This window comes from Punica granatum, chromosome 4 (assembly GCF_007655135.1).
Source record: "Punica granatum isolate Tunisia-2019 chromosome 4, ASM765513v2, whole genome shotgun sequence".
Taxonomy (NCBI): Eukaryota; Viridiplantae; Streptophyta; class Magnoliopsida; order Myrtales; family Lythraceae; genus Punica; species Punica granatum.
In genome coordinates, this window is record NC_045130.1 from 32,844,514 (window position 1) to 32,870,052 (window position 25,539).

Consider the following 25,539-nt stretch of genomic DNA (forward strand, 5'->3'; position numbering starts at 1 on the left):
CAAGGAAGGAAGGCCGATGGAAGAGCCGGCCAGGAAAAGGGAAGGAAGGGGTTGCTGGGCTGCTGATATTCTAGTGTGGTTGCAACAGCCGGGAGGGAAGGGTAATCCGCCTATTCTTTCCTTAGGTCCGTTTACTTTATGAAGAAAATATTGCAGCATGTTCTCTTTTTTTTCCGATGAGATCACAGGATATCTCGAATAAAATATAAATTAATTTCATTTTCAACCGTTTTCCTTTGTGCTTATTTCATTAATCGTGTCATGCTATTATTGCTCGGAACTACTTGTAATGCATAATTATCTAAAATATTGAGAAAGTCTTGTATGCAACAGAATTCACGTGACAACATCACAAGCCTCTAGGTAACCCCATTTCTATTGGTTTTTAAAAATATCATAAAAATAGAAATTTTTACATATTTTGTGATGTTGCCATGTGGATTCCGTTACATACAAGATATTCTCATAAAATCTCCACTTCCAATCGTAGCATAATTGTTGTGAGTTCAATATGTTAAGAGTATTTATTGCGTTCATTTATCATCGTTTACACCTATATTTGTATTAGTAGGAGAAAATGATGAATAAATAAATAAAAGATATAATTCTTTTTTTATTACAAGAGAGGCTCAAAGTCTAATACAATAAAATGAAATTCTTAATATCTAATAAATGGGTATGGATAGTCTTTTATATCTTTTTTGCCTAAGATAGATATATATATATATATATATTGTGGAATGGAATATCATATATGATTTACTTACGTGGAATATCAAGTGCGCAGTGATTTTATGGAAAAAAAAAACTTGATGCCTAAGATCTTTTCTTTGGGTAAGAAAATTTCGATTATATAGATTCCCTATCACTCATTAATGTAGGGTTGTTTTTCTTTTTTGGGTGAATAATGCAGGGTTTTTTTCTGGTAAACATTAATTAATGCAGCATTAATATTTACCAATTTAGTCTGTATCTAGTGATCACGCATTTACATATAACATTAATGCCTGGTTAAATACTTTAGTTCGTTATATTAATGTGAGTTGATTCAAATGATTAGCCACTTATTACTCTTAAATAAAATTTACCTTTTAGTGGGCCGACCGGACTCTACTAAATTAATCGGTACCCAATTGAGATTCTGGATACCAGAGTTCACATCGAAAATGAAATTTCAAATTCGAGTCTTGAATGTAGAAAATTCACATCTTTTCGATTTTCGGATATGCCAGGGAGCACATTGGGGAAAAGAAAAAAAAGTTTATCCGTTATAAGAATAGGCTTACACAGGGTTTGGTACAAAGAAAAAAGAACTTGATATAAGGAGAAGTCATCACGAGAATCAAATCTGAAATCTCTGAATAATCAGGCATATACCACTTTACTACACTCTTTTTTTTTTCAGTTACAAAGGAAGCTTAAGGTTTAGTACAATGAAAGGAAATCCTAAATAACTAATAAAGGGGCATGGGTAGTCCCACAAAATATCGAACCTACAATTTCTAAGTCAACATGCGAGAATATGCGCCACCGGCTACAATCTCTTTTGACGCAATCGATAGTAGGAAAATTTACCCCAACATGCGACTATATAAACCTGTTGCATCTCGACTGTGGTCTCCCATGTTCTGGTCCCTCTCCCTCTCTGTCATTCGCCTCAATGGCTGCTCCCAACATACCTCCGAGCTCTAGTTGTTTCCGAACACGACAGACTCATCTCTCGAGCATCACACGTTTTGTTTCTCATTCTTCTTCGGTCCTTCACTTCCCGAAACAGTCCGCAAAAGAGGAAGAAGGTGATTTGTGTTTCGTCCAAAGCCCGAAAACTCACCAACTGCCTCACTGGAACTTCCTCCAGAAGGCCGCATCCTCCGTCCTTGACAAGGTGGAGTCGGTCCTGCTGACCACGGAGCGGAAACACCCGCTCCCCAAGACCACCGATCCTCATGTCCAAATCTCCGGGAACTTTGCTCCGGTGTCGGAGCAGCCTGTGTGTCACAACCTCTCGGTCATCGGGGCAATCCCAGAGGGCATCCAAGGCGTCTATGTCCGGAATGGGGCCAACCCGCTGTTCGAGCCGGTGGGCGGGCACCATTTGTTTGACGGGGATGGGATGGTTCATGCGGTCACTATTAAAGGGGGTTCTGCCAGCTATGCCTGCCGGTTCACGGAGACGCAGCGCCTGGTCCAGGAGAGGGAACTGGGCCGCCCAATTTTCCCTAAGGCCATTGGTGAACTGCACGGACATGCAGGTGCGGGTAGTCGTTATGAATTAGAATATTTAGTGACTGCTTTATGATAATCTTCGATTTCATTAATTCATAATTGTCATTACCTTATGCAGGTATTGCTCGGCTGCTTCTTTTCTACACCAGAGGACTCTTCGGCCTTGTCGACCATAGCCATGGCACCGGAGTGGCCAACGCGGGCTTGGTATATTTTAACAATCGACTTCTCGCCATGTCAGAGGATGACCTCCCTTACCAAGTAAGAATCACGCCTTCTGGAGACTTAGAAACTGTCCGTCAATATGACTTTGACAATCAGCTCAAGTCCTCGATGATCGCTCACCCGAAGGTGGACCCCGTCACCAAGGAGCTCTTTGCCTTAAGCTACGATTTGGTTCGAAAGCCATATCTCAAGTACTTCCGGTTCTCTCCTGAAGGAAAAAAGTCGCAAGACATGGAAATTCCTTTGCGTGAACCGACCATGATGCATGACTTTGCAATCACTGAGAACTACATAGTAATCCCCGACCAACAAGTCGTATTCAAGCTCCAAGAAATGATCGGAGGTGGCTCTCCGGTGATCTACGACAGTAACAAGATGTCTCGGTTTGGGATTCTAAGAAAAAATGCTGATAGTGCCTCCGGTATCATATGGGTTGAATCACCAGGTATTATTTGCTTTTATACATATGTCAACACTGACAATCTCTCAAAATTTTACTACGAACAAAATGTTTACGCCGATGTTTTTATGCAGATACATTTTGCTTCCATCTATGGAATGCATGGGAGGAGCCTGAGACCGATGAACTCGTAGTGATTGGGTCATGCATGACACCTCCGGACTCAATCTTCAATGAAAAGGATGAGAGCTTAAAGAGCGTGTTATCTGAAATAAGACTGAACTTAAAGGACGGGAGATCCACATGCCGTCCGATAATAACAGCCCCCGATCACGTAAACTTGGAGGTTGGCATGGTAAACCGGAATCTTCTGGGGAGAAAGACGCGTTACGCTTACCTTGCAATTACTGAGCCATGGCCTAGGGTGTCGGGTTTCGCTAAAGTCGATCTCCGCTCTGGTGAAGTGAGGAAGTACATCTACGGCCATGGAAAATATGGAGGCGAGCCATTCTTCTTGCCTCAGGCGGACTCCGATTCTGAATCCAGAGAAGATGATGGTTATGTTCTTGGTTTTGTCCACAACGAGAAAACAAGGAAATCCGAGCTTCAGATCGTAAACGCTTCGAACTTGAAGATGGAAGCTTCTATCAAGTTGCCTTCTAGGGTTCCTTATGGCTTTCACGGCACGTTTATCGACTTGAAGGATTTGGCAAACCAAGATTAAATCGTTCTTTGGATCACATTACCATTTAGTTAGTTAATTAGTAGTTGCATCGAGACCATAACACAATATGGTTAGACAATATGTTGATGTCTTTGTGCTTATTCAGATAGGTTTGAGAAATAACTTGAAGGCCATCTTCCTTTCGAACACCAAGTATATATACACATATATGTAGATGTATATGTATATTATAGATATACTATACATTTTCTTTTTGTCAAGACTTTGGCATAGCATGTAGAGTTACAAGCTCAGCTGTTTTTTGTTTTTCCGTCCCAATATTTAGGGTTAATTACCTAAAAAAAAGTATAAACTTTTCACATTTTATCAATTTTAGCACGAAATTTTTTTCTTAACCTAAAAATATACAAACTATCCAATTAATGTCAATATTAACAACATCATCTTTTTTTATCGGTGAGGCCTCAATGGCGATCATCGCCCCTCAATCGAGGTAGCCTGTGATGACATATGTCCCCGTTGACCCAATTGTGGGGTGGTGTCTGTAGATGAAGCTCCCGCTAACGACCCCTCTTCCTTTCTTTCTCGATTTTTTTTTTAAATTCGGGCAGTAAGGGCCTCATCGGAGGCCACCACTGTCATTGTAAAGTACTACTAAGGTCACTGACTACCCCAATCAGGGATGGTGGCCAACAATTCATGTTTAAATTAATGAAAAAGTTGACATGTGCTAATATTGATATCAAATTGATTGTTTGTGTGTTATTAAGTCAAGAAAAAAAAGGTTATTGCTAGAATTAATAATATGTGAAAAGTTTGTATTTGTAAATAATTAACCCCAATATTTAAGTATAATTTATCAGATTTATAAGATTAGTATTATTATATAATGATTAATTGTCTGCCATATCTAGCTACATACATCTCTCTTCTGCTCTCTTTTTTTTTAAGTAATTAGCTCTTGCTGCTCATTCTGATTCTGTATATAATTAGTCCAATCTAATCATCGAAATAAGTTCAGATCCTCGACCAATTGGGATTGGTTCAAGTCAATATTTACTCTCTACCTATAAATAAGGTCTCCGTTTAACTATCTGGCCAACTTGAGTCGAATCCAAATTAATCAAAACTCATTAAATTTTCATATGCCATGTGGTATCTATCGAGAAAGATCTTTGAGTCTTTGATATACGTATGGGCGGGATAAAACTGAAAAGCGCTAGGCATATAAATAAAATAACGGAAAAAAATCAAGTGACTCTTCCACTCTTCCAATCAACTTTGGGTCAAATATTTGTCAAACATCATGTCTGCAACATTCCACATTTAATGAAGACATAACCGACTTACACTTTATGAATTGATTTCATCGATTTAACGCTTATTATCTTTAAATAAAATTTTAAATTCAAATCTTATAAATGAAGATAATTTATATTGTGAGAGCTTTATCTCTTAATAAATCGATTTAATTCAACTAAATTAGTTAGAATTCAATTAATTTTTAAATATTGGCGTTCACACTTGAAAAAAATATTTATTTTTCCTATGTGGAAAATATAAACTCGACAGAACATTTATGGCATGTCACATCCCATGATAATCGATATATAGTAAATATCATGCCTTGTCCTCATTGCAAACATTACGTAAGAATATTTATTGCGGGCTGCACGGCCACAATATTTATTTCTATAAAAATGTATATTTTTGGGTAACATATATAAATACGTCTTAATAATTACTGAATATATATGGGGCCCAATTTGACATCTAAATTTGTTCCCATATATATGGGGCCCAATTAATAATTACTTGAGATCACCTGTTTATAAATTGTAATAGGTGGAGGTATATATATATGTCATCATTCACCACGTGAAGAAATTCAAAAGCTGACACTGATGCTGCAACTGCCACCGGAAAAAGGGGAAATGGAATTTTGCATTGTTGCTCGTGCTACTAAAATTCCACCATTTTATATGTAGACCACAGAAATTCCAATTTTTATATAATTATTAAAGGCTCATTACCTTTCTGAATCACTGATTTGGCATGGCTACTTGTAGATTATTCCACTTTTAAAACAACAAAGCAACCATATAAATAAAATTTGGTACAATAGCACGCGTTTTTACGAAAAACAAAAACTTGAAATGGAGAGTTTTCAAGTTTGAACTCTCTTCAATGTATTGCTCATGCTTCCTCTCTCTCTCTCTCTCTCTTTTCCAGTTGAACCAGTGATATTCAACTAATGAAAAATGGAACCTTTTATTCCAAGTTTAAATTTGGATCTCTTTACTCCGAGAAATTATTAGGTAATCCTATCTTACCATGTGACGTGAAAAAACACCAATTAAATTGCATAAAACTAGGAACGTAGTGCTAATCACTCGGATAATTACAATAATTATTTTTCATTAAATAATTTTTATTGATTATTTCTCATCACGTCATTTGAGATAGGATCATCTAAATTTTTTTCCTTTACTCCACATAACCGGAATTGCATCCTCCACTGTGTTGGCCTTCAAAATCACAGGGGAAAAAAATCTAAAAATTGAATATCTTCCTGAAATGCTCAGGAAAAAAAATGTATTTTCGAGTTTTCAGAAGTGAAAAATCTTATCTTATTATATATGAACTGGCAACAACGGAAGATCCACATGCGTATTTGCCTACCCGGAAAGTCGGATGTGTGTTTTAATTCCCAGGGAAATTGTAGTCAACATTTTCTATAATACATGAAGAAAATTTCATTTTGAACTCTTTCAGATGAATTGTCCCATTTGATTGTCCGAAATAAATGTGGCCTTTCCTTTTAGTTTCCAGTCTATGTTGGAAAATTATAAGAACGGACTAGAAGTCGTACCATAATAATCATAATAATACTTTTAATAATAATAATCAGTTATGGTTCTCATCGAATTTGCCAATCAAATTCTTCGAATTTGTCTTCTACGTCTGATGCAATAGCCAGTCAAAACTAATTATCAATATTTGAATATCTTTTATTGTTGATTTGTAAGGGCAAAGAAAAGTCCAACCAATTAGTTGATAAATCGGTGGCATATGTTAATTTATTTTCTTCCCCAATAGAGGCCAGGATTGGTCTTCACTCTTAGGAAAAAGAAGGGCCAGACGACGTAGACTAATTAAAGGGCAAAAAGCAATCCTTTTCATTTTCAAAACTTTCCTGCTCATGTAATCAAAAAGAAAGGAATAATCGTCACCAATCTGTTAAACTATGCAGAACATTCAGAATTCTGGAATAAGTATATTTTACGTGAATTAATATTGGATTTTTAATCACATCACTACCGATTCTTTTTAAGCGACACAATGCTTTTACTAATAAATATGATCATATCAGAGCTCGTCAAGCATCCTTGGTACGAAGATATATTAGAGGAACAATTCGATTGCACGTTTTATCAGGGTCTTCTCAATTTAAGCTCTGTCATGCCCCTCTTCGGACAGGTCTAAGTGGATGATAGTGTGTGCAATAAAATTGCCAAAAAGAGGACCGCATGAGCCAACGTTTCGGTTGATATAGAAAATTTGATCTACGATATTCTTTCACATGGCGAAGAAGTAGTATCTTTATGAGTCTTGATTAAACCATTTCTTATATGCAACGGAGAATAATCTGAGTGATGCTTTGGTCTAAATATATTATGTATATAGATAGACTTATAAGGTAATAATATTTTTTTCGGTGAAATATGGGGTCGAAGTCCATGTTTCGATCGGAAAATATATTGAATGAGTGGGGTCCGAGAAGTAATTGTTCATGCAACATGGGCCTTACAGCTTATTACCAGCCGGGACCTAAAGAGGGGCCCTCAGATATTAAATGTTGTCTCTGTTACAGATGTTTGATCAAGTGCCTCATCGACCAACTGAAACGAGCATACATGTGTTCTCTTCGTGAAGTAGTTAATGGCCGCAATCCCTGTTGCATGCAAGCCAGTAGACACGACCTGGTGCCCTCCATCGCTTATCGGGGCCCGCCTGCACCCTCATGTCCATCGATTGCGTTAAGAAGTTAACGACATAGAAATGACATTCGAGTGATTATAACGCTGTGTTTTTATCAGTATTTACAAAAAATTTCTTAATCTATTCGCGTTATATCTTTTACTAATAAAAACGATGATTGTACATGACTCAAAATTTTTAAAAATTCCCATAGAGCGTTTCTTCTCTTTCTTTCCCTTCTTTTTCGTTTTTCTCGATCCAAACGGAAGGCTGAAGAGAGGACCTTATAGAATCGAAGTATGAATGGGCTTGCATATTCACGAGGGGCAGCTATAGTCACGACGGCGGACGAAAGGGCATCAAAAGGTCTGCAATGGACATGAAAGTGGGTTTCCCTTCTTATCTTAATTCGGGTTAACAAATGCAGGTCGGTTTCTTTCCTTTCGCGCAGAGCAGACGCATTTTTCGTCGTATGTAAACTTAATTTATTTTATTATCGCAATTGCATTCAATCCCCCGTAATAAGGACACATATTTCATGAGTATTTTAACTCTTTTGTCCGATGGGATAAACAGAAATAAGGGGCATGTCCCGTTCGTGATAATAGATTCCAAAGTTTATTGATTTCGGACTCTTTTTTCAGTTAATATAAAAGATATTCATACACTCAGTGTAATTAAAGAAATAGAAATCTAGATTAAGGGATACAGATAGTTCTATTAGTAAAGCTCGAAATCAAAATCTCTGCATTTCTAAGTACAGACGTATGCCGTTGCACTATATTCTCTTTCTTTGATTCTCTACTCTTTCTCTGATTCTATACTAACGGATGTTAGTGTTGTTACATCCCATTTCTTTTCTTCTGTTATTAGTTGATCGAGAACCGACTACTTATGCAAAAGTGAGTTTAAAATGAGCATAAGTTTTTCTCCACAAAGCAATTGTTCATTTTATTCATCAACCATAAGAGTTCCTAGCTCACAAGTACATCAATATCTAGATCTTCATCTCTACATGGCAAAATGTACGAAGAATGTGATGGTATATATCAAATCCGCCCATTAGAGCCTATTTCTTTCAGCAAATTAGCTATAGCCAGCACGAAAGATGACCATAATGACTTGTACAATTGATTCCTCTCTTTCAGGGATATTTTAGTCATCCGATCTAACCAATTACATTACAGTGAAAAAGAAAATAAGTGTTAAATATTAAACACTCAAATAATTACAATAATTATTCTTAATTACAGCAATCTAATTAGTTATTCCTCGTTATATTATTCTAAAATAAGATGATTTTTTCCTTGGAAAAGTCAATTCCTCGGAACCCACTCTGCATTGGATAATACCCACGATGTTTGGGATATTTGCAAAAATGCCACTAGTGAGAGTTAGAGGGCTTTTCCTTTCTTATGGTCCTTTCATGTCTGACACCATATGTATATTATATATATATATATATCTCATATATACTATATTTTTAGACAGGTTAAAGGGGGGCGACCACCATAACAACTCCCACTAGAAGTAACTATATGGGCACGAATCGTATCGTGAAATATTCGATTTGAATCTTAACTACATTAGGATCCGAGAGTTTAGACTAGTCACCGCGATCCTAATGAAGTATCATAAGGAATACCATCCATTTAAAAGTCTATTATCGAAATACTATTACCGCAAGCGAGTTCAACAATCCACCTCTTATTTGTTCCCGAATCTCCAAGAAGACTTGAACCCCCGAAAGAGTACTTGAAATACTAATGCGCTACCAATTGAGTTACACATCGTGGTAACGCTATCATATATATACCAATTAGTGCGTTCCTTGGTGCTTGAAATACTATCGCATATATTCGATATACTTTCTCTTTTTTTTTTAAGTAAGGTTTTCTTATTTCTTCAACGTGATGAAACTACTTAACTCTCCTGCGTGTTAACCCCTAAATTTCAGCAGCTAAATGTGATGAATTGATCAGAAACTTCACCCTCTCTAACTGTTTAGATTTAACATGATCAATAAAAGAGCAGCGGTTCACACGAATCGTCCTCGCAACTCGCAGCTCAATTCAACTGAGAGCCGCACTGAGTCGGACAAAGTCGAAAAACTATCGTACCATATATAAAAAATTATTAAATTTACTTTATTTCATTAAAAAGTATCAGTCAAAGTTGGTCAAAAAAGGAGAGAAATTGTTTGCAGAGTGGGGGAGAGGAGGGAGGATACGGTCGTGTATGACACCGACAACGGCGGTTATTGGTTCACGGTCGACATCTCTGTCGCTCTCTCTCTCTGTATTAAATTCTATGTTCCTTCTGACAAGAATATAAAAAGCCGTAATTATTTCCTGAAACTATAAGAAATCTTTATTTCTCCTTATTTTATTATTTTATTTTTATTAAAAAAACTCATAAATTTAACACATTAAAATAAAATACCAATATCTAATAAAAAGTTACGAATACTCTAAGGACGCGTATATCGAACCTCAAATCGTTTTTGTTATAAGCATATATCGTTGTATTATGTACACACTCTTTGATATTATACTTTCCTTAAATAAATAATTCAAATGTGTCCCTCGTGTTGTGTACGCAACAAATAGAGATAAAGGGTGAACTTCCTATTTATGGACCAATGTATTCCTATTCTAATCGATCAATATATATATATATAAACGAGAATCCACGTATCCACCCCAATAGTAATAAAATTTTGCTTATTTTCTTGTGGCTTTGATTAAGATCTTATTGAAGGCTACCAATAATTCTGGTGAATATCGGGTCCATATAGATGATTCGTTTGGACTAAATAAATTAGGCTAAACTTTTAGCTGTAAAAACTTTGATCGTTGCACCTAAAAATTATATATATACAAGATATAACTCAATTGACAATTGATATTTTAAGTGATTTTCGAATTTACAAAAGGTGCATAAACTTCTATAATACACTTATTATAGCTAGTATATAAGTGGAACAAAAGAATTAAGAATTGTTACGCCACTTTAACCTTAATATAAGAAAATCATTTGACTTATAAAAAAAAAATAAGAAAATCATTTGCAAATTCCAGCCAATAAAGATGCTCAAAGAATACTTATGGAAATCCAATCAAGGATGCTCAAAGAACCTACAACTTGAAGTTGAGAGAAGTTAAAAAAAACAAGAATAAAAAAGAAGCTTCACATCAGTGCCAAGCATATAAGAAGCACACGTTCGGTTTGGCCGATTCATCGTACATTAAAAACTGTCTCCGACTATATGTTAGATAACGCGACAGTTTTCCAAGACACGACGTTAGCATCAACTACCGTAAATACTAAAATCCCACTTGACACTTGACAAGTTAGGAGGCAACTAAGGCCCCATAGGTATCAACAAGAGTATCAAATCAAGGAAGTGCATGATTATAAGTCCAATCACATGCACAGCAACATGTTCCATAGGAACATGTCTGGGCATGTTCGGGGCAAGTGCCTTTTCATTTAGTATACTAGCTCTAAAAGGGGTCAAAACTCAAAAGATCTAATTATGCCATTTTCTTTATGTATTTTGAGCAGATCTTATCATACACTTGCCCTAAAAATCCAACCAGACCGATCTACCCCAACCCTTTGAAGCCTATTGTGTCTCTTTTTTTTTCTTTTTTTTTCCACTCATAATAAGATCACAAGGTACATTCAACTTACTTGCCGAAATTAATCTAGACTTGAGCATCAACTTTTCTATAGCTCAAAAAGTACCTAACATGCTCTATTAACTCTTAGTAATTCCTTGTTAAGGCAAGTAGGTGAAGAGCAAAGGTTCATGAGTTTCTTTTCCACATTTAAGTTATTTTTTTATTAAACTTTTTATCTTTTTGTTTTTATGAGATCACGATGTGTTCTCAGTCAATTAGTTGAAACTAATTCATATTCAGACATCCGCTTGGCGTGAGCCACCAAAATTTGACATTTATTTCCAGTCTTCCTTCCATGATTAAGCTCTCTTGATTACTTAACTTTTTATTTTCCCTTTCTAATCAACATTTTAAATTTCTAAACCAAGGAAGTGCCATTTAGATATGAGAAGAAGCCAAGCGGGGAAAAAAAACAGAGAGAGAGAGAGAATTAAAAAACAAAAAAGACATCCTATAATATATAAGGCCGATCTTTGGGCCTAGTTCACATAGAATAGCCCAGAGACGGCCCAGGAGGGTGTAGGATTGGGCTTTAGAAACCCGTCCGGGCTAACAAATCCCGGTCCATTTCATATATAACAATGTTATGGGCTTCTACTGGGCCCATGATACTCCCGGTTGACCCACGTTCAGAGCATTAGAAAGGCGCTCGGCTTTTGTGGCCCATATGTATCTTTTCTAAGGGTAAAACTGCAAAATTTTAATTTTTTTGTTTGGGTGAAATACACCGGTAAAAGTTTAATTTGCAACACTTAACCAACTAAAGTTTAGGCCAACTTGCAATATTACCCCTCTCAAATGGGCAGTTGGCCCCCTTACACAGCGTGACTTTGCGGTCATCACCTTGTGTCTTCGATTCATTTAGATTTTCATGATAGCGCAACAACCTCGATGGAAAATTATATGTGAATATTAGTGATTGTCTTCCATCTTTCTTGTATTTGTCAGTACATGTACCTACAGATATTGGTATTTTATTTAGATATAATGTAAATTTGTGTAAGAACTCATATTTCAATAGCTTTAGCATGTATCTAGCAAATTATGGTTCACAACAAGAAAATAACCTTTTCGCAAAGTCATTAAGGAATGAAAATCAAGATTCGAATGTTTATATATGTATATATTTTGTGTGTGAGAAAGAGAACTAGTGGCACTATACTCGATTAAAGTGGGCGTATGACACCGATATGAGTTTGTTGAATTGGTTCGATTATTTTTTTAATCAAAATTTTGGGTTATATTCTTGTAAACGAACGAGGTTTATAATTAGGAGAACTTTCACTTAGCGGGCCGGGCCGATCCTACTCCAACTACATATGCGAGACCTGTTAAGTTTCTGAAGATTAAAATATACCCAAAAAAAAAAAAGGTGGGCATTCATGTTGAGCATAAATAATGAAAATACTAAACACTTCAATTGAAATGCTAATCACCTGAATTGATGTATCAATATATCACCATAATTCGAAATCACGTTAGAATTCCCCTCCCGATTAAATAAACTGAGCTAGTTGCTATCATTAGTGCGTTGGGTCATTTCAAACTTTTTCTTTAATAACTATCTAATGTACCGATTCACCATTACCAACTTATGTTAAAACCGAATACAATATGAATAAAAACTTTTTTAAGTTCAAACCCCGACCAGTGGTGCGGATCATCTTGTGTGTTTGCATCACGGAATGATTGTCCACCAAAAATTCATAATGATCGCGGCGGGTTTGGTTACCTTTTCTTTTGAAGCGACACGATGAGTTGTGGCCCGAAAAAGACTTGTGTACTTACATAAATATTAAAAGAAGGCAAGCTTAAAAGGAAGGCCTTTCGGTGGTTGAATAAGTGAGTTCTCAACCAGGAAATAAGAAATGGGCACCACTTAGGAATAATGAATACAAAACATCAATGGAGCTTGAGGGTACTAAATAATATGCATGGGCCAAATGTTAAAATATTGAATAAGAAATGGAATGATTTATTTTATTTGGATGGAACTAGCGTTGCTCATCTTACATATAAAACCATCATTGAAAAGTACAGAAAGAACCCAAAATACAGAAATCCCAATAGCCTACCATTACAAAATAATTCCAAAGGAAACAAACTATCCCTAACTGACAGTTACTCCCCAGCTCTTTCTTCAGCTGCCCTTAAACCCATATACTGCTTATTTAAATCTCCTAAGAGCACCCCTTAAGATCTTCATTTTCTTATCAAGAACAAACATAGGCGTACCTTGCACCTCAGCTCCCCAGCATTCTTCTCACTTGCCTCCTCAAATTCTGGATGGGCTGCCAGTAGTTGAAGAACTTGAAATTCCCACAAACATATAATATATATTCCCACAAATTCTGTATTGCTTTGGCTCCAAATACGGCTTTTGGGGGGATTCCGCAATGATGGGAACATATTTCATTATCCAAATGCAGTGAACAGGATGAAGCAGATGCCCTCGGCAACCCAATCCAAAGATTATCAATGTGGTGTAATTTAACTGAAAATACATGTTAACATTCCAAGCATTAAGTCAGAGATTCAGGTTTTTTTTTTTGTTTTTGGGAGAATTGGGAACAAATAAGGGGAAAGTCCCCTCCTTTGTTGTCGAACCGCTTGTAGATAGGTCGTGTTTTTCTTGAAAATTCATTTGGTCGCGATGGCAAGTCCATGCCCCTGTCTTCTGGTGTAGCTATAATTCAAATCGGACATTCTACGACATGATTTGTGTCCATATATTTACGCTCCGTGGAAATTGTTCCGCCGAATCGCCCTTTTACCTCTTTTATTCATTTAATTTAAAAAAAAAAAAAGCAAATCAAAGATTTGGCCCGCTGGTTAAGTGCAAAAAGATCTAGAAAATCTATGAAACCCAATTCGTTAGGGCGCAAGTTGCTGGATGGATAGTCCAAGTTAGTTTAAACTGATTTGGGCTCTATCTGACAGTCTAACTAATGAAAGAACAAAAATGAGGCACAGTATTTTACCCCAAAAAAAAAATGAGGCCGTTCAAAATCATTGTTATGTAGTCTTCAAATAGGATATATCGAATTAGTAATGTTCATAAACCTTATCTTGCCCACATTTTTTGCATCAATAATAACAAAAGGACCGAGCAGAAACTGTGTGAATTCATATAAATATATTTATTTATTAATTCTCCAACACAAAAATAAAAAGAGAATTGTTTTTAATAATTTTTTTGCATTTATCTGCATTGGAAAGACCAGGAAAATTAATGATGTCCCTATTCCTCGACACTATTGCCCTTCATGCATTGCATCATTTATGTGCTGGACTCTGGCCAAGATTAAATTTTATGTTCCCTGCTTTAAATGTTTTTGAAAAAAGAAAAAAGGCCACAGAAAAGTTGACTTCCCTGTTCTTCATTGAAGGAACATAAGTCAAAGGGGCAATCCACTGCACAAATGTTCAGTTGGAACAAGGATATGGATATACCGACAGTTCTTCGAATCATGAAAAACATCCAAAAATTTCTACCAGCAATTATGGATTTCGGGTTCTTCAGCCACCGGATTAGAGAACATATAGTGATGGTGGTGCAAGGGATGAGATAAAAATTTTGCATACCATTATAATCGTAACATTTGAAGGCTTATGCACATAGCTAGGACACGACCAACTACCCATCGTTCCGAGCTGTTTCGATGCTACCAAATTTAGTAGACCACATTCAGTCCCGTTTTATCATCCACTCATTATCTACCCAGTATTTTTCGCACTTTCGTATTTAAGTTTTTGTTGGCATAGTGTCATCTATGGCTAAGAAATTTAAGTTGATTTGAGTTTCCACGCAAAGATGTAGAGATTTCCCGATTCGAGATCTATTCTCTTTTGTTCTATTTCTACTAGCACAGAACAGAAGCATCAGAGCTTTACTTCTCATGGAATAAACAAAAGCAAAGAGACTGCAGATTGTTCAGTGGAAGGCCAAAAAACAAAGTCAAAAACCTCTTCGACCTAAGCTAAGCAGCAGTGATACTTCTTCCAGTCCGACCCCCATATAATCCGAGTCCTCCTATGTTCCCTCTCGGCTCCGGTATGAGATCCTACTTCAGTCTGTTGGTTCGGTTAGAAAGCAAAGCCCGAAAAGAGAAAAGAACCATCCAAAATGAGTTATAAACCAAATGGTGAGCAGTTTCCTTTCCCTTCACTTTCCTTCAGCTTCACAGTCCCAACAAGATGTAGTAAACCAGCGTAATAGGCAGTGCTATCAGCATCCCGAATATTACCCTGAAGAGTAAATTTACCCGAATGTTATTACGTGCAAGGACATTATGTACAAACTTGACCTGTCATAGTTAGAGTAAGCAATAGGGGCTTATTCAGGGACGAACCCGGTGCTCAGAATATCGGGATGGACATTGTATTCCTTGGCAAAGACAAAGGGGACTATCCCTTGAGGAAGAGCAGCCTGCAGGAAGTGGAGAATCAAATATTCTGTTATTCTTTGGAACTGAAATATAGCAATAAGAAACAGTTCTCATTTGTTTCTGTAATTTGTCCTGTCTTTACCTGCACAATAGCGATATGGAGGAGAACTCCTCGGAGGCCGACAGCAATAGAGGAAGCAGCCATGACTAAAGGGCCAACGAAGAATCTCACGCCCATGGCAAAGGCAGCTATCGAGTTCCCACAGGCAATAATCCGTGGCTGTAGTGCCATGAAGAGACCTGCAATGACGTCATTTATCACCTAAAACATTAGCACAAAGGCCGAACCAAAACGAAAGGCATTCATGTACCCTTCTTTCATTTCCCTCATAGGTATTATTATCCGTAAATGAATCTGTCGGGCCACATACCAAGACTGAACATGGCCATCCCCAGACCAGCATCAGATAGAATAGCGATCGATTTGGCAATTATCGCAGGCATCTCCACATTCCACCTGCAGAGAAACAGTCGCAAGGAACTTCAATTCCTGAACCAGAAGGGACAAGATCAGAACTAGAACAAATATCAAAGTTGGACCATTACGTACTTGAATGAGACCAACGACCAGGTCAGGCCAATGAGGCTCGAGTATGTGTTGGGATTCCGAATGAGCTTGCGCCAGACCATTATGAGAATGAGCCGTGTCATAACGCTTGCAGGTGGCATAGCTGTGGGCTTTGATTCACCATCTACTGCAGTCTTGGGATTGAGCTCGGCTGTGGAGCTGGAGCCGAGTTTTGAGAGAACGGGCCCTTGCCTGTCAACTCCATTTGGGGCCTGCCGGTTAGCAAAGCTGAACTCATCCCGACCAAACTCATCATAATCTGCAGACCGAGGGAACAACGATGATCACTATATAGGACAACCAAAGGAGAAAACAAATAATAAAATTATCTCTCCGAAGGTAACATTCAGACAAAACCCAGATTAAGAGGCGAGCAACGAGGAAAACTGAAGGGAAATTAGGCAAAAACAGACGAGAACAGTTACCCTGATGAACAGAAAACTCCAAGAATAGCCAAATTTCAAATACCCAACAACAAATCATCACAGAAAAACATGCTAAACGGAAAGAAACAACAAATGTTCAATCACTAATGGGAACAGAGCATAGTGTTTAGCCTTTAAAGTTCAGACCTTTTTGGTGAGCAGCCCCACCACCCCCACCACCACCGCCGCCAAGCTCATTACCATAGTCAGCACCTCCACGGAACACGTGAATCCCGCCCTCCGACACCGGCGAGGCGCTGGAGCTCCACACGAACATGTGGAGGTCCTTGCCGTTCTCGGTCTTCCTCTTCGCAACGGGGGAGAATATGCCAGCGCTCGGGGGGGCAGGGTAGGCCCCGTTGGCTTTCATGTTCCCGTAGACCCCATTGGCCCCGCTTTCCTCGTCGAAGTTTAAGTTCCCGAAATTGGAGTGCCGCGGGCTCACATTGGTCATGTTCCTACCTGACAAGATCATGAGATCAAAGACGTCAAAAACCACAGATTCAATCTTGGATTCGTGGAAGAAAGTGTTGTGTCTGAGCTCGAGAGCACAGGCATTACCGTTGACCATGGAGTAGAAGTCGGTGTGGTTGAAGCTGGAGCCTCTTGGGGTCGGGTTCCTCGACGACTGGAGCGAGTAAATCTCGGCATTGGTGAGATTGGAGGGGCGAGGGGTGAGGGAAACGCCGGAGTGGGGTCCTTGGGATCGCCGAGAGAAAATCTCCGAGCGGGAGCTGGTGGACTTCCTGACAGTGACGTGGAGCTTCCCGTCCTCCCCGATCTCGGCCTCGGTCTGGAGCGGTTCCTTCCCGTCGAGGGAGACGATGTCGGAGTCAACCCTGAAGGAGATGATGGACCCGGCGGTGTCCGGGAACTGTTCGACGATGAGCAGCCTCGCGCCTCTGTACTCGAACAGGAACAGCATCAGGGTGTACCTGCGGAACAGGGGAGCAAGACACAATGTCACAGCCAGTTTTCCGACCATCGGGAAACGGGGGAAAAAAAACAGAGTAGAAGAAAAGAGTTGGGGGAACTCACCAGATAATGCACTGGAGGACGACGATCTGGACCATGAGGCTGCCGGAGTCGGCGCCGTACATCCCTTTCAGTAGGGGGATGCCCATGACGAGAGTGTTGGGGAGGGTGGAGAGGGAGAAGAAGGTGATGGACCACTCGAGGCAGCCGCGGGAGCTCACGCGAGACCACACGACGAGCACGGCGAGGACGATGAGCTTCTGGAGGGTGTCGGCTGCGATGAAGCGGTAGTTCATGGCGTAGGGGTTGTTGGTGGAGATGAAGTGGAAGGAGAGGAGAGGGACGGCGAAGAGGGCCACGAACCGGTTGATTCCTGAGCACTGGTCCGGGCTGAAGATCTTCCACCACTTCACGGACCCGTAGGCCAGTATCATGGCCACGTACAGCGGCACCACCGCCGTCAGCACGTGGTAGAGGTCCGTCCACGTTATCATCTTCTTCGCCGGAGAATCTGGTCTCTCTTGCTCTGTCTCTGGCGAAGGGGAATGTGGTACGGTAGTGGGCGTGCAGAGGAGTCGATGAATGAGGTCAGCCCATTTAATACTTGGCGGAGGGGGGAGTATGGGTGGCTGCACAGCCGCCGGGAAGGGGCCTGAGATGTGACTTGGCGGAGCCGGGAGAAGGAATGGAGTTAAGGTAGAACTGTTGCGGGCGGGTGGGGCTTTTCGTGGCAGACAGGGGGAATGAAAAGGTCGGCTTTAGAGGGGCTTTTGAGTGGAAGAGAGACAGTGAGTGAGGGAGAGGCTGAGAGCTCAAAATAGTTGACAAGGAGGAGGAGCCGGGCACCTTTATAGTGGGAAGGGGGAGGGAATGGGGAATATAATTAGAAATATAATTATAACAATTATTAGCTCAGGCAACATGAAATAAATTACCTACAAATATTTATTCAAATGATGCGATACTTATTCACTTAAAATCAGGTTCAGAGTTATCCAAAAATATATTGTAATGATGCACGTTCTCGTTTAGTAATTTAGAGATTACAGGATCGGTACACAGTAGAATTAATTGTGTCCCTTTATTAGCTACTAGACTATCATGATTTTTATTTCATTGTACGAATCTTATGAGCCTCCCTTGTAATCGAAAAAAATCAAATAAGATTCAGAGTTTGAGTTTTATGAATAAAAAAATTCATAATAAAGAGAGTTTTACCCATACCATGATACAAATCAAAGAACATGAAAATGAATTATAATAGAGGAAATGAATTTTGTGCAATGACACAAGTTATCGATATGGAACCATAAGGTCACAGATTTGACTCTCATTGAAGGGACTTTTGTGCCATTTTACCTAAATTTCGCTATACTTGCACAAACTAAGAGTACTCTTTAAACAAAAAAAAATTATAATAATTTAGTTGGTCGTAAATATCAAACACAACGTCTTTGAAAGTTTGTAGTCATTCTTTGATTATTTTCGTATCCTATAGACAAAAGACACAATATAAAAATGAGGTCTTTTATGGTCTCAGATAGGCTTCTCAGAACTAGTATTTTAAATTCGCTAGTTCTCTTCTTCGGGTATGATTTTCTACAATCTTGGACTGATCCTTCCATATATACCTTTTCAAGAGTATCCATTTTTTCTTGTTGTTCTAGTATATGCCAATGACCTCATACTTATAGGCAATGATGCTGCTCAGTGGTCCATTTCAAGAAGTATCTAAACCAATGTTTCCGTATTAAGAACCTACTCTCACATATTTTAGTGGGATAAGAGTCACTCAGCATGACCCTGGATTGTTCTTTTTGTCAACATAAGTACACTATGGAGCAATCTTCAGACCAGGGTCTTTTCTTTAAACCGTATTTTTTGTCATTTGAAGCATTGAGTGATTCGGATTGGGCAAGTTCTCCCACCACTCGCCGTTCCATCACTGATTATTTTCTCACACTTGGAGGCAGTCCCATTTCCTGGAAAACCAAGAAGCATACAACCATTTCACAGTCATCCGCTGAAGCTGAATATCATGCCATGGCTGCTACTATTAGCGAGTTGCTTTGGTTATGCTCTTTATTAACAACCTTGGGAGTTACTCATCGAGCACACATGAGATTATTTTGTAACAATCAGGTTGCTCTCCATATTGCTTTTAAACCCCTATTTCATGAATGCACCAAGCATATTGAAATATATTATCATTTCATCCGATCATCTTCAGTCTCGCGCCATCACTATTGCTCGCATTTTTAACGCGTCTTTAACTCGCAGATATCTACATCAAAGCTCTCAAAAGTGATCGATTCTTATTTCTTCTCGGCAAGTTAGGAATTCGTAACCTTCATTCTCACTTGAGAGGGAGTGTTATGAATATTTTTCATGTATTTTACGGAATATTTTCCATGTATATTGGAATTCCCTTTGTATATTAGTTTTACCACTTCTCCCGATTAGGTTAGTTCCTTTTCCTCCCATATTCAGATTATTTCTGCTTTGCCAAGCATATACAATGCGTATATATTCATCTTCATTTTTTTGCTGGGTAAATATCTAATCATATTATTCATATATTTGGGCATTGTTACAAGGGTAACCCTTAAACATACAAAGGGAGACAAAATTCAACCTAATGCCTGATTGACATAGGTTATAAGAATGAGGGTTAGATGACCAAGGAACCCCAGATACAATGCCAATCCGAGAACCAGAAAAGTAGCTGTTTAATGTCTATTACAAGGTTCTTAGTAACTGAGGAAACATTCCAAGGGTTAAAAATAACATTAACGAGAACTAAAGCATCACTTTCAATCCAAATCTTCGACCAACCGAAGTTGAGTGCAAGTGAGGCCACGATGAGTATAGCATGTGCTTCGGATTGTAAGGGGGATGCACGCAGTAACCGGTGCCTACCATGAAAGAATTATGTCTCTATGGTGGTGTTATGCCACACCTGTAGTAGCACCACTGTAACTATTAAATTTCCATGGGCTTATACAGGCTTGGGTCAATTTTCACTTAAAAGCTCAAGCTGATAAGTGGTAGTACGCAAACCATATATTAATCCATGGATTTTCCTTTTCTTTTATGATGTGGGATTTATCCCATTTTACTCCTCAACACTCGCCCTCACGTGCAATGTGTAGTCTATTTTTACCTACACGTTGTCACGTGCCCTTAAACACCCACCCTCAACAATTGATCTCGAGTCGGGCTCTTCTTCTGTGCTCGGGCGATGGGGGACTAACACGAGGCGCACACTTTGGCTGCACTCGACATACTAAGCCTGGCGTGGTGTGGGTGCGCACACGCACGTAGGCACGCATACGCATAATCTAGGTTCTGATACCATATTAAATTTCCATGGGCTTATACAGACTTAGGCCCATTTCCACTTAAATGCTCAAGCTGATAAGTGGTGGTACCCAAGCCATATATTAATCCATGGATTTTCCTTTTTTTTTTCCGATGTGAGATTTATCACATTTTACTTCTCCACAATAACCTCTCCAAGCAATGTCATAATTGATTTTCCACCATCCATCGTTCAAGTGTTATGCTATTGGGATTCGATATTTGGATGAGAAAAAAATCAGCTGGTTTTTCGGTCAAGCGTTGTGCAGTTGTGGATGTGCTTGGGGGAGGAACTTGTCGATGGGGCCTAGGGTCATCGACTGCTAAGTGATCTGGGAGGCAAACAGGATCGACAGGGCAGTGAGGATCTTTCCTTCCAGAATGCTCTGCGTAGGATTTACAGATTTTTCGTAGCGTAAGATCGATGTCAGCCTAGGTCCCTGCATAGACACATTTATTTTGTAAGTTCCATAATATGTAGGGAACAATGGCTCCATAGAGTTTAAAAAGGATATGATCATCTGTCATTTAGTACAAGAGCTTGGATAATGAATTTAACATCAGCAGGTGTATCACGAGGAAAGTTGTCAACAATCAATTGTTATAATGATTCCCTCCAAACAATACGATAAAAAATACATTCATCGTGTAGGTGAGCATAGTTATCACAACCGATTTTACGAAGGGACACCGTGTTTCGCTCTGTGAGAACTAGGGGAGACATTCACTAACGAATCTCCAGGCATTCACCATATATTCATCTTCATAATCAATGAGAAAGTCAGCTAATTCAGCTCAATTCGAGATTTGCTACTTTTCCATTTTAATCGAGATTATATGCCATCAGACAAGATCCCTTTCTTAAAGATCATCAATTCATATAAGGTACATTTGCACGGCATCTCGCTTCACATGACAAATTATACGAAAGGGGATTTACCATTTGTGAGACACTTAAAGACAATAGTTAATGTTGTTGCCTATTTTGAGTTGTGAGATGGGGATGGATGCTCCAATTCACATAAATTCCTCGCTAGACTTTGGGGAAAGTAAGAAGCATTAAATACCTTAATCATAAGGACGTAGTTCAACAGTAAACTAAGCTCTAAATTACTCTCCCGCTGAAAGCACCTCTGAGCAAAATTAGCCCCAAGTTAATAGGCTTAGTTACTCGTCGAAGAGCTTTGTAAACCTTGTTAAAGAGCATTTTTGCCCCCTTTTTTTTTGATGAGTATGCATTTTCCTCTATATGTGTTTAAGAAAGGGCAAGCAGCATTGCAAGTAAAAAAGAGGAAGAAGATGGAAAATCATAGAGGTAAATTACGCCATATATCCTATAATTCATCATTATTTCAAATCTATTATATGTTTTAAAAAATATTAAAAATATTTCATGATTTATATTTTTTTTTAAATCTATCCCGCCGTTATATCTTCCGTCAATATTTCATGGGAGATTTTTGATAATTTTAAAAAATGTATGATAAATTTGAAAAAAAATATAAAATCATGGAATATTAGTAAAAATTCAAACCATAAAAAGAGAGTAGAGCCTTCGAAAGATTCTACCTATCGCTGCCGTCTGTAAAATAAAAATTTCATTGTCCTTTCTGTTTCCTGGCACCGAAAAAAGGACCAAAAAAGATGTGTTCTTTTTTATTGGCCTTTTGTTATCAATGTCGGGAGATATCGGCACTCGTTCTTCCTAGGTCGATCACTTTTTTGCCCCCTTTTTTCAATTTTAATTTTTGTCTTGTATTTATCTCTTTGGGTCAGTAAAATTCAACCTTTTTAGATTTTGATTTTGATCGCACAATGTAATGTTTTGTTAGCATACCAGAAAGTATATTCTTATAGCTTTCTTATCATTCATTACAAAAAATAAAAATAAAAAAATATTTGAATCGGTTTGCTAAAGCATGGAATTGGAATTTCTTTTTGTTCTATTAAGGAGAAATAAAAAAAAATTATGGCTAACCATAAGATGATGATTATTATTATTATCATTATATGTTAATTAGTTTTGCTCGGGTTTATTAATAAGTTGTGTTAAATTTGAAGATACTAACGTGTCTTTTCACCAATCTCCTTAAACTTTATGCTTTTTTTATGAACTCTTTAAACTTGACACTGCCATTGAATTAGAAGATTTATACTGCGTTTGATTTCAAAGTAGAATTTTAAAATTAAATTTTGATTTTGAAAAAAAAGTGGTATAAATGGAGTCCACCCTCTGACTTTGTATGAGTTATTTTATTTTGTTGTGAAAAAAGTGATATAAATGGGGTTCACTCTTTGACTGTATGAGTTATTTTATTTTGTTATGGATAGAATTATGTTAAAATTTTGATTTTAAAATCACATTTGCAAACCAAATAACCATATCTCCTAGTCTAACATATCTCAATATTTATCATGGATAATGAATTCGATTCGACGGAGTAAATCCAGCCCGTGTTGAGCTTGTCCGACATCGTATGTTACAGCTGGAGCCTAGCTCGAGCCCTGAAAATAATTTCCAGTTGAATCAATTGCCGAGCTTGAAACATTAGCTCGGCTCATTCGCGTACGCCCTGAGCTTCGTGGACAAGGCGAATATGATATAATCTTGTCCGCCGATTTAGGCGCTGTTCTTGTATCTATAACAAATCTGTCTCTACAACTAGCTATAGCTATCTAATTAATTATTGAGACATATTTACTTTTTTCGAGCACAAATAAACGAAATATTGCGGGTCATAATGTGTGCCTATGGTTATTGTACTTGTGACTGGCCGCCTATATTTAACTTAGCTTTCTTATCAGCTTGGCTACAAAAGTTTCATATATATATATATATATATATATATTTATACATAAGATAAAAATAATATAATATAAAAATAGGACGTAATTTCTTTTTTTTCTCCGATCGTATAAAATGTCCGTGGATCTAACATAAAAATTGAATAAGTGAAACATGGAATAAAAATCCCATTAGAGAGTATCGAACGCAGAAATCCCTTGATTCCGAACCAACACTTTTAGTTCAATGTACCTTGCAGCTCGTACCGTCTGCCGACCAGAATTCATGAACCCAGTTACTAGCCAAGACCGGGGTCAAGGTAAATTAATGGATATACAAGTAATTACCCAAAGTAGGGTTATAGGGATGAAGAACTTTTTAAACTTTGAATTTGATATAAAAATGCTAACATTTTAATTTAGTCCACCATTGTACGACAAGAATTAATTTTTTTATTTTTCCGGTCACAACACAAGAATTCAATTTTGTTATACCCGATCAACTCTATAATAGTAATTAATTTTGAAATCAGATTATTACTATAAAGATTACTGGAAATGTACCAAAGGCCTTCTAACATAATTTTAGAGTTCTTTTCTACCCTATATGACTGAGTAATAATCTGTAAGATGGTGCGAAATGCTTCTCCTATATTTACGTATATTAGATATTCTTTGATACTGATAAAACTATATGCTTAATATTTCACTCTGATGAGTGGTTGGAGGGGTCATAAAAAAACTTTGCATATATTTAAGTTCAAAAATATTATTTTACTATTTTTTCAAAAATCAGAAAGTGAATTCACATACCACGTACAGCTACCAGACAGACGAAGCTTGGCTGTTGGTAATGATAATACGCTATAAAAAAAATTAAACAAAAAAGGGAAAGTGATGACTTCCCTTAAAAAAAAAAAGAGGCGTTTTTCTTCCTCATCTAAAGCATAAAAAAGCAAAGAAATTAAGATATAGTGTAGTGACTAATACCCTCACTTGGTAATCTAGAGGTTCGAATTCGATTCTCATCAGTAGGACTATCCGTGTCCCTTTATTTAATTTTTTTTTAAAAATTTTCTTATACTAAGTCATAAGTATCGTATTGTAATCGAAAAAACACATAAAAAAGCACCTTTTGACCTATTTTATCTATTATTATTATTGTTATTATTCAATTTACAAATTATGAATTCTTTTCGTTTACAAAACTCGCCTCAAAATTTTATTGAAGAAAAAAAGATGTTTAGTCACATGAATCAATTATTATTATTATTATTAATATTAATAAAAATTGGAGAGGAATTATGAGGACGAAAAATTCCTCAAATGCAGGGAATGATTGCAGCATCTCAGGGGAGAGAGAGAGTCACGCGTGACCAATACCAATAGCACGTGTCATGTACTGGACTCATCTTTCATCATCATGCTCCAAAATGAAATTAAAATTCCAATTTATGTTGCAGATTCTTTGTTTTTTGTTTTTTTTCCATCGATGGGCATATTCTTCATTTTTTGTCCTTTTAGAAATTCATTTTGGGTTTTTCAATTTCTTTTATTTTTAATAAGTATTTAGTTTCAGTTACATGACTTGGGATATACTGCCAACTCTCCACCAAGAAAAAAGTATACTTCCTCCGGTAGAAGCCATGAATGACGCTAACTCTGAAAATCGCACGTGTTTTGAGCTTCCATCCCGTTTAACCACCAAAACGAATAAAATCGCACGTGTTGGAAATGTTCGCAGAAAAGCTTCTATAAGACCTTGGGTTTTATTCT

The 25,539-nt window shown here is 37.7% G+C and overlaps 2 protein-coding genes across 2 annotated transcripts; one reads left to right on the plus strand and one right to left on the minus strand.

Annotated features, from left to right (window-relative positions):
• Positions 1–1,611: 1,611 nt before the first annotated feature.
• On the plus strand, positions 1,612–3,724 carry LOC116202812 (9-cis-epoxycarotenoid dioxygenase NCED2, chloroplastic-like). The gene is made up of 3 exons (XM_031534432.1): positions 1,612–2,252; positions 2,345–2,896; positions 2,986–3,724. Exons 1-3 carry the CDS (start codon positions 1,661–1,663, stop codon positions 3,573–3,575), a joined length of 1,734 nt encoding a protein of 577 aa, XP_031390292.1. The 5' UTR covers positions 1,612–1,660; the 3' UTR covers positions 3,576–3,724.
• Positions 3,725–15,020: 11,296 nt separating this feature from the next.
• LOC116202418 (probable auxin efflux carrier component 1b) lies at positions 15,021–18,446 on the minus strand. The gene is made up of 8 exons (XM_031533963.1): positions 17,683–18,446; positions 17,206–17,579; positions 16,792–17,106; positions 16,202–16,478; positions 16,023–16,108; positions 15,734–15,891; positions 15,556–15,632; positions 15,021–15,451 (listed from the first exon to the last, which is right to left on the minus strand). The coding sequence occupies exons 1-8, from the start codon at positions 18,111–18,113 to the stop codon at positions 15,385–15,387; spliced, it is 1,785 nt and encodes a 594-aa protein (XP_031389823.1). The 5' UTR covers positions 18,114–18,446; the 3' UTR covers positions 15,021–15,384.
• Between the last annotated feature and the right edge of the window lie 7,093 nt (positions 18,447–25,539).

Excerpts from the sequence above, each read along its gene's own strand:
- LOC116202812 (XM_031534432.1), top strand. The coding sequence starts at position 1,661 with ATGGCTGCTCCCAACATACCTCCGAGCTCTAGTTGTTTCCGAACACGA. Across the intron at positions 2,253-2,344 it reads TGAACTGCACGGACATGCAG|GTATTGCTCGGCTGCTTCTT; the intron begins GTGCGGGTAGTC and ends TACCTTATGCAG. Across the intron at positions 2,897-2,985 it reads CATATGGGTTGAATCACCAG|ATACATTTTGCTTCCATCTA; the intron begins GTATTATTTGCT and ends GTTTTTATGCAG.
- LOC116202418 (XM_031533963.1), bottom strand. The coding sequence starts at position 18,113 with ATGATAACGTGGACGGACCTCTACCACGTGCTGACGGCGGTGGTGCCG. Across the intron at positions 17,107-17,205 it reads CTTCTACTCCATGGTCAACG|GTAGGAACATGACCAATGTG; the intron begins GTAATGCCTGTG and ends TGATCTTGTCAG. Across the intron at positions 15,633-15,733 it reads TCCATATCGCTATTGTGCAG|GCTGCTCTTCCTCAAGGGAT; the intron begins GTAAAGACAGGA and ends CACTTCCTGCAG.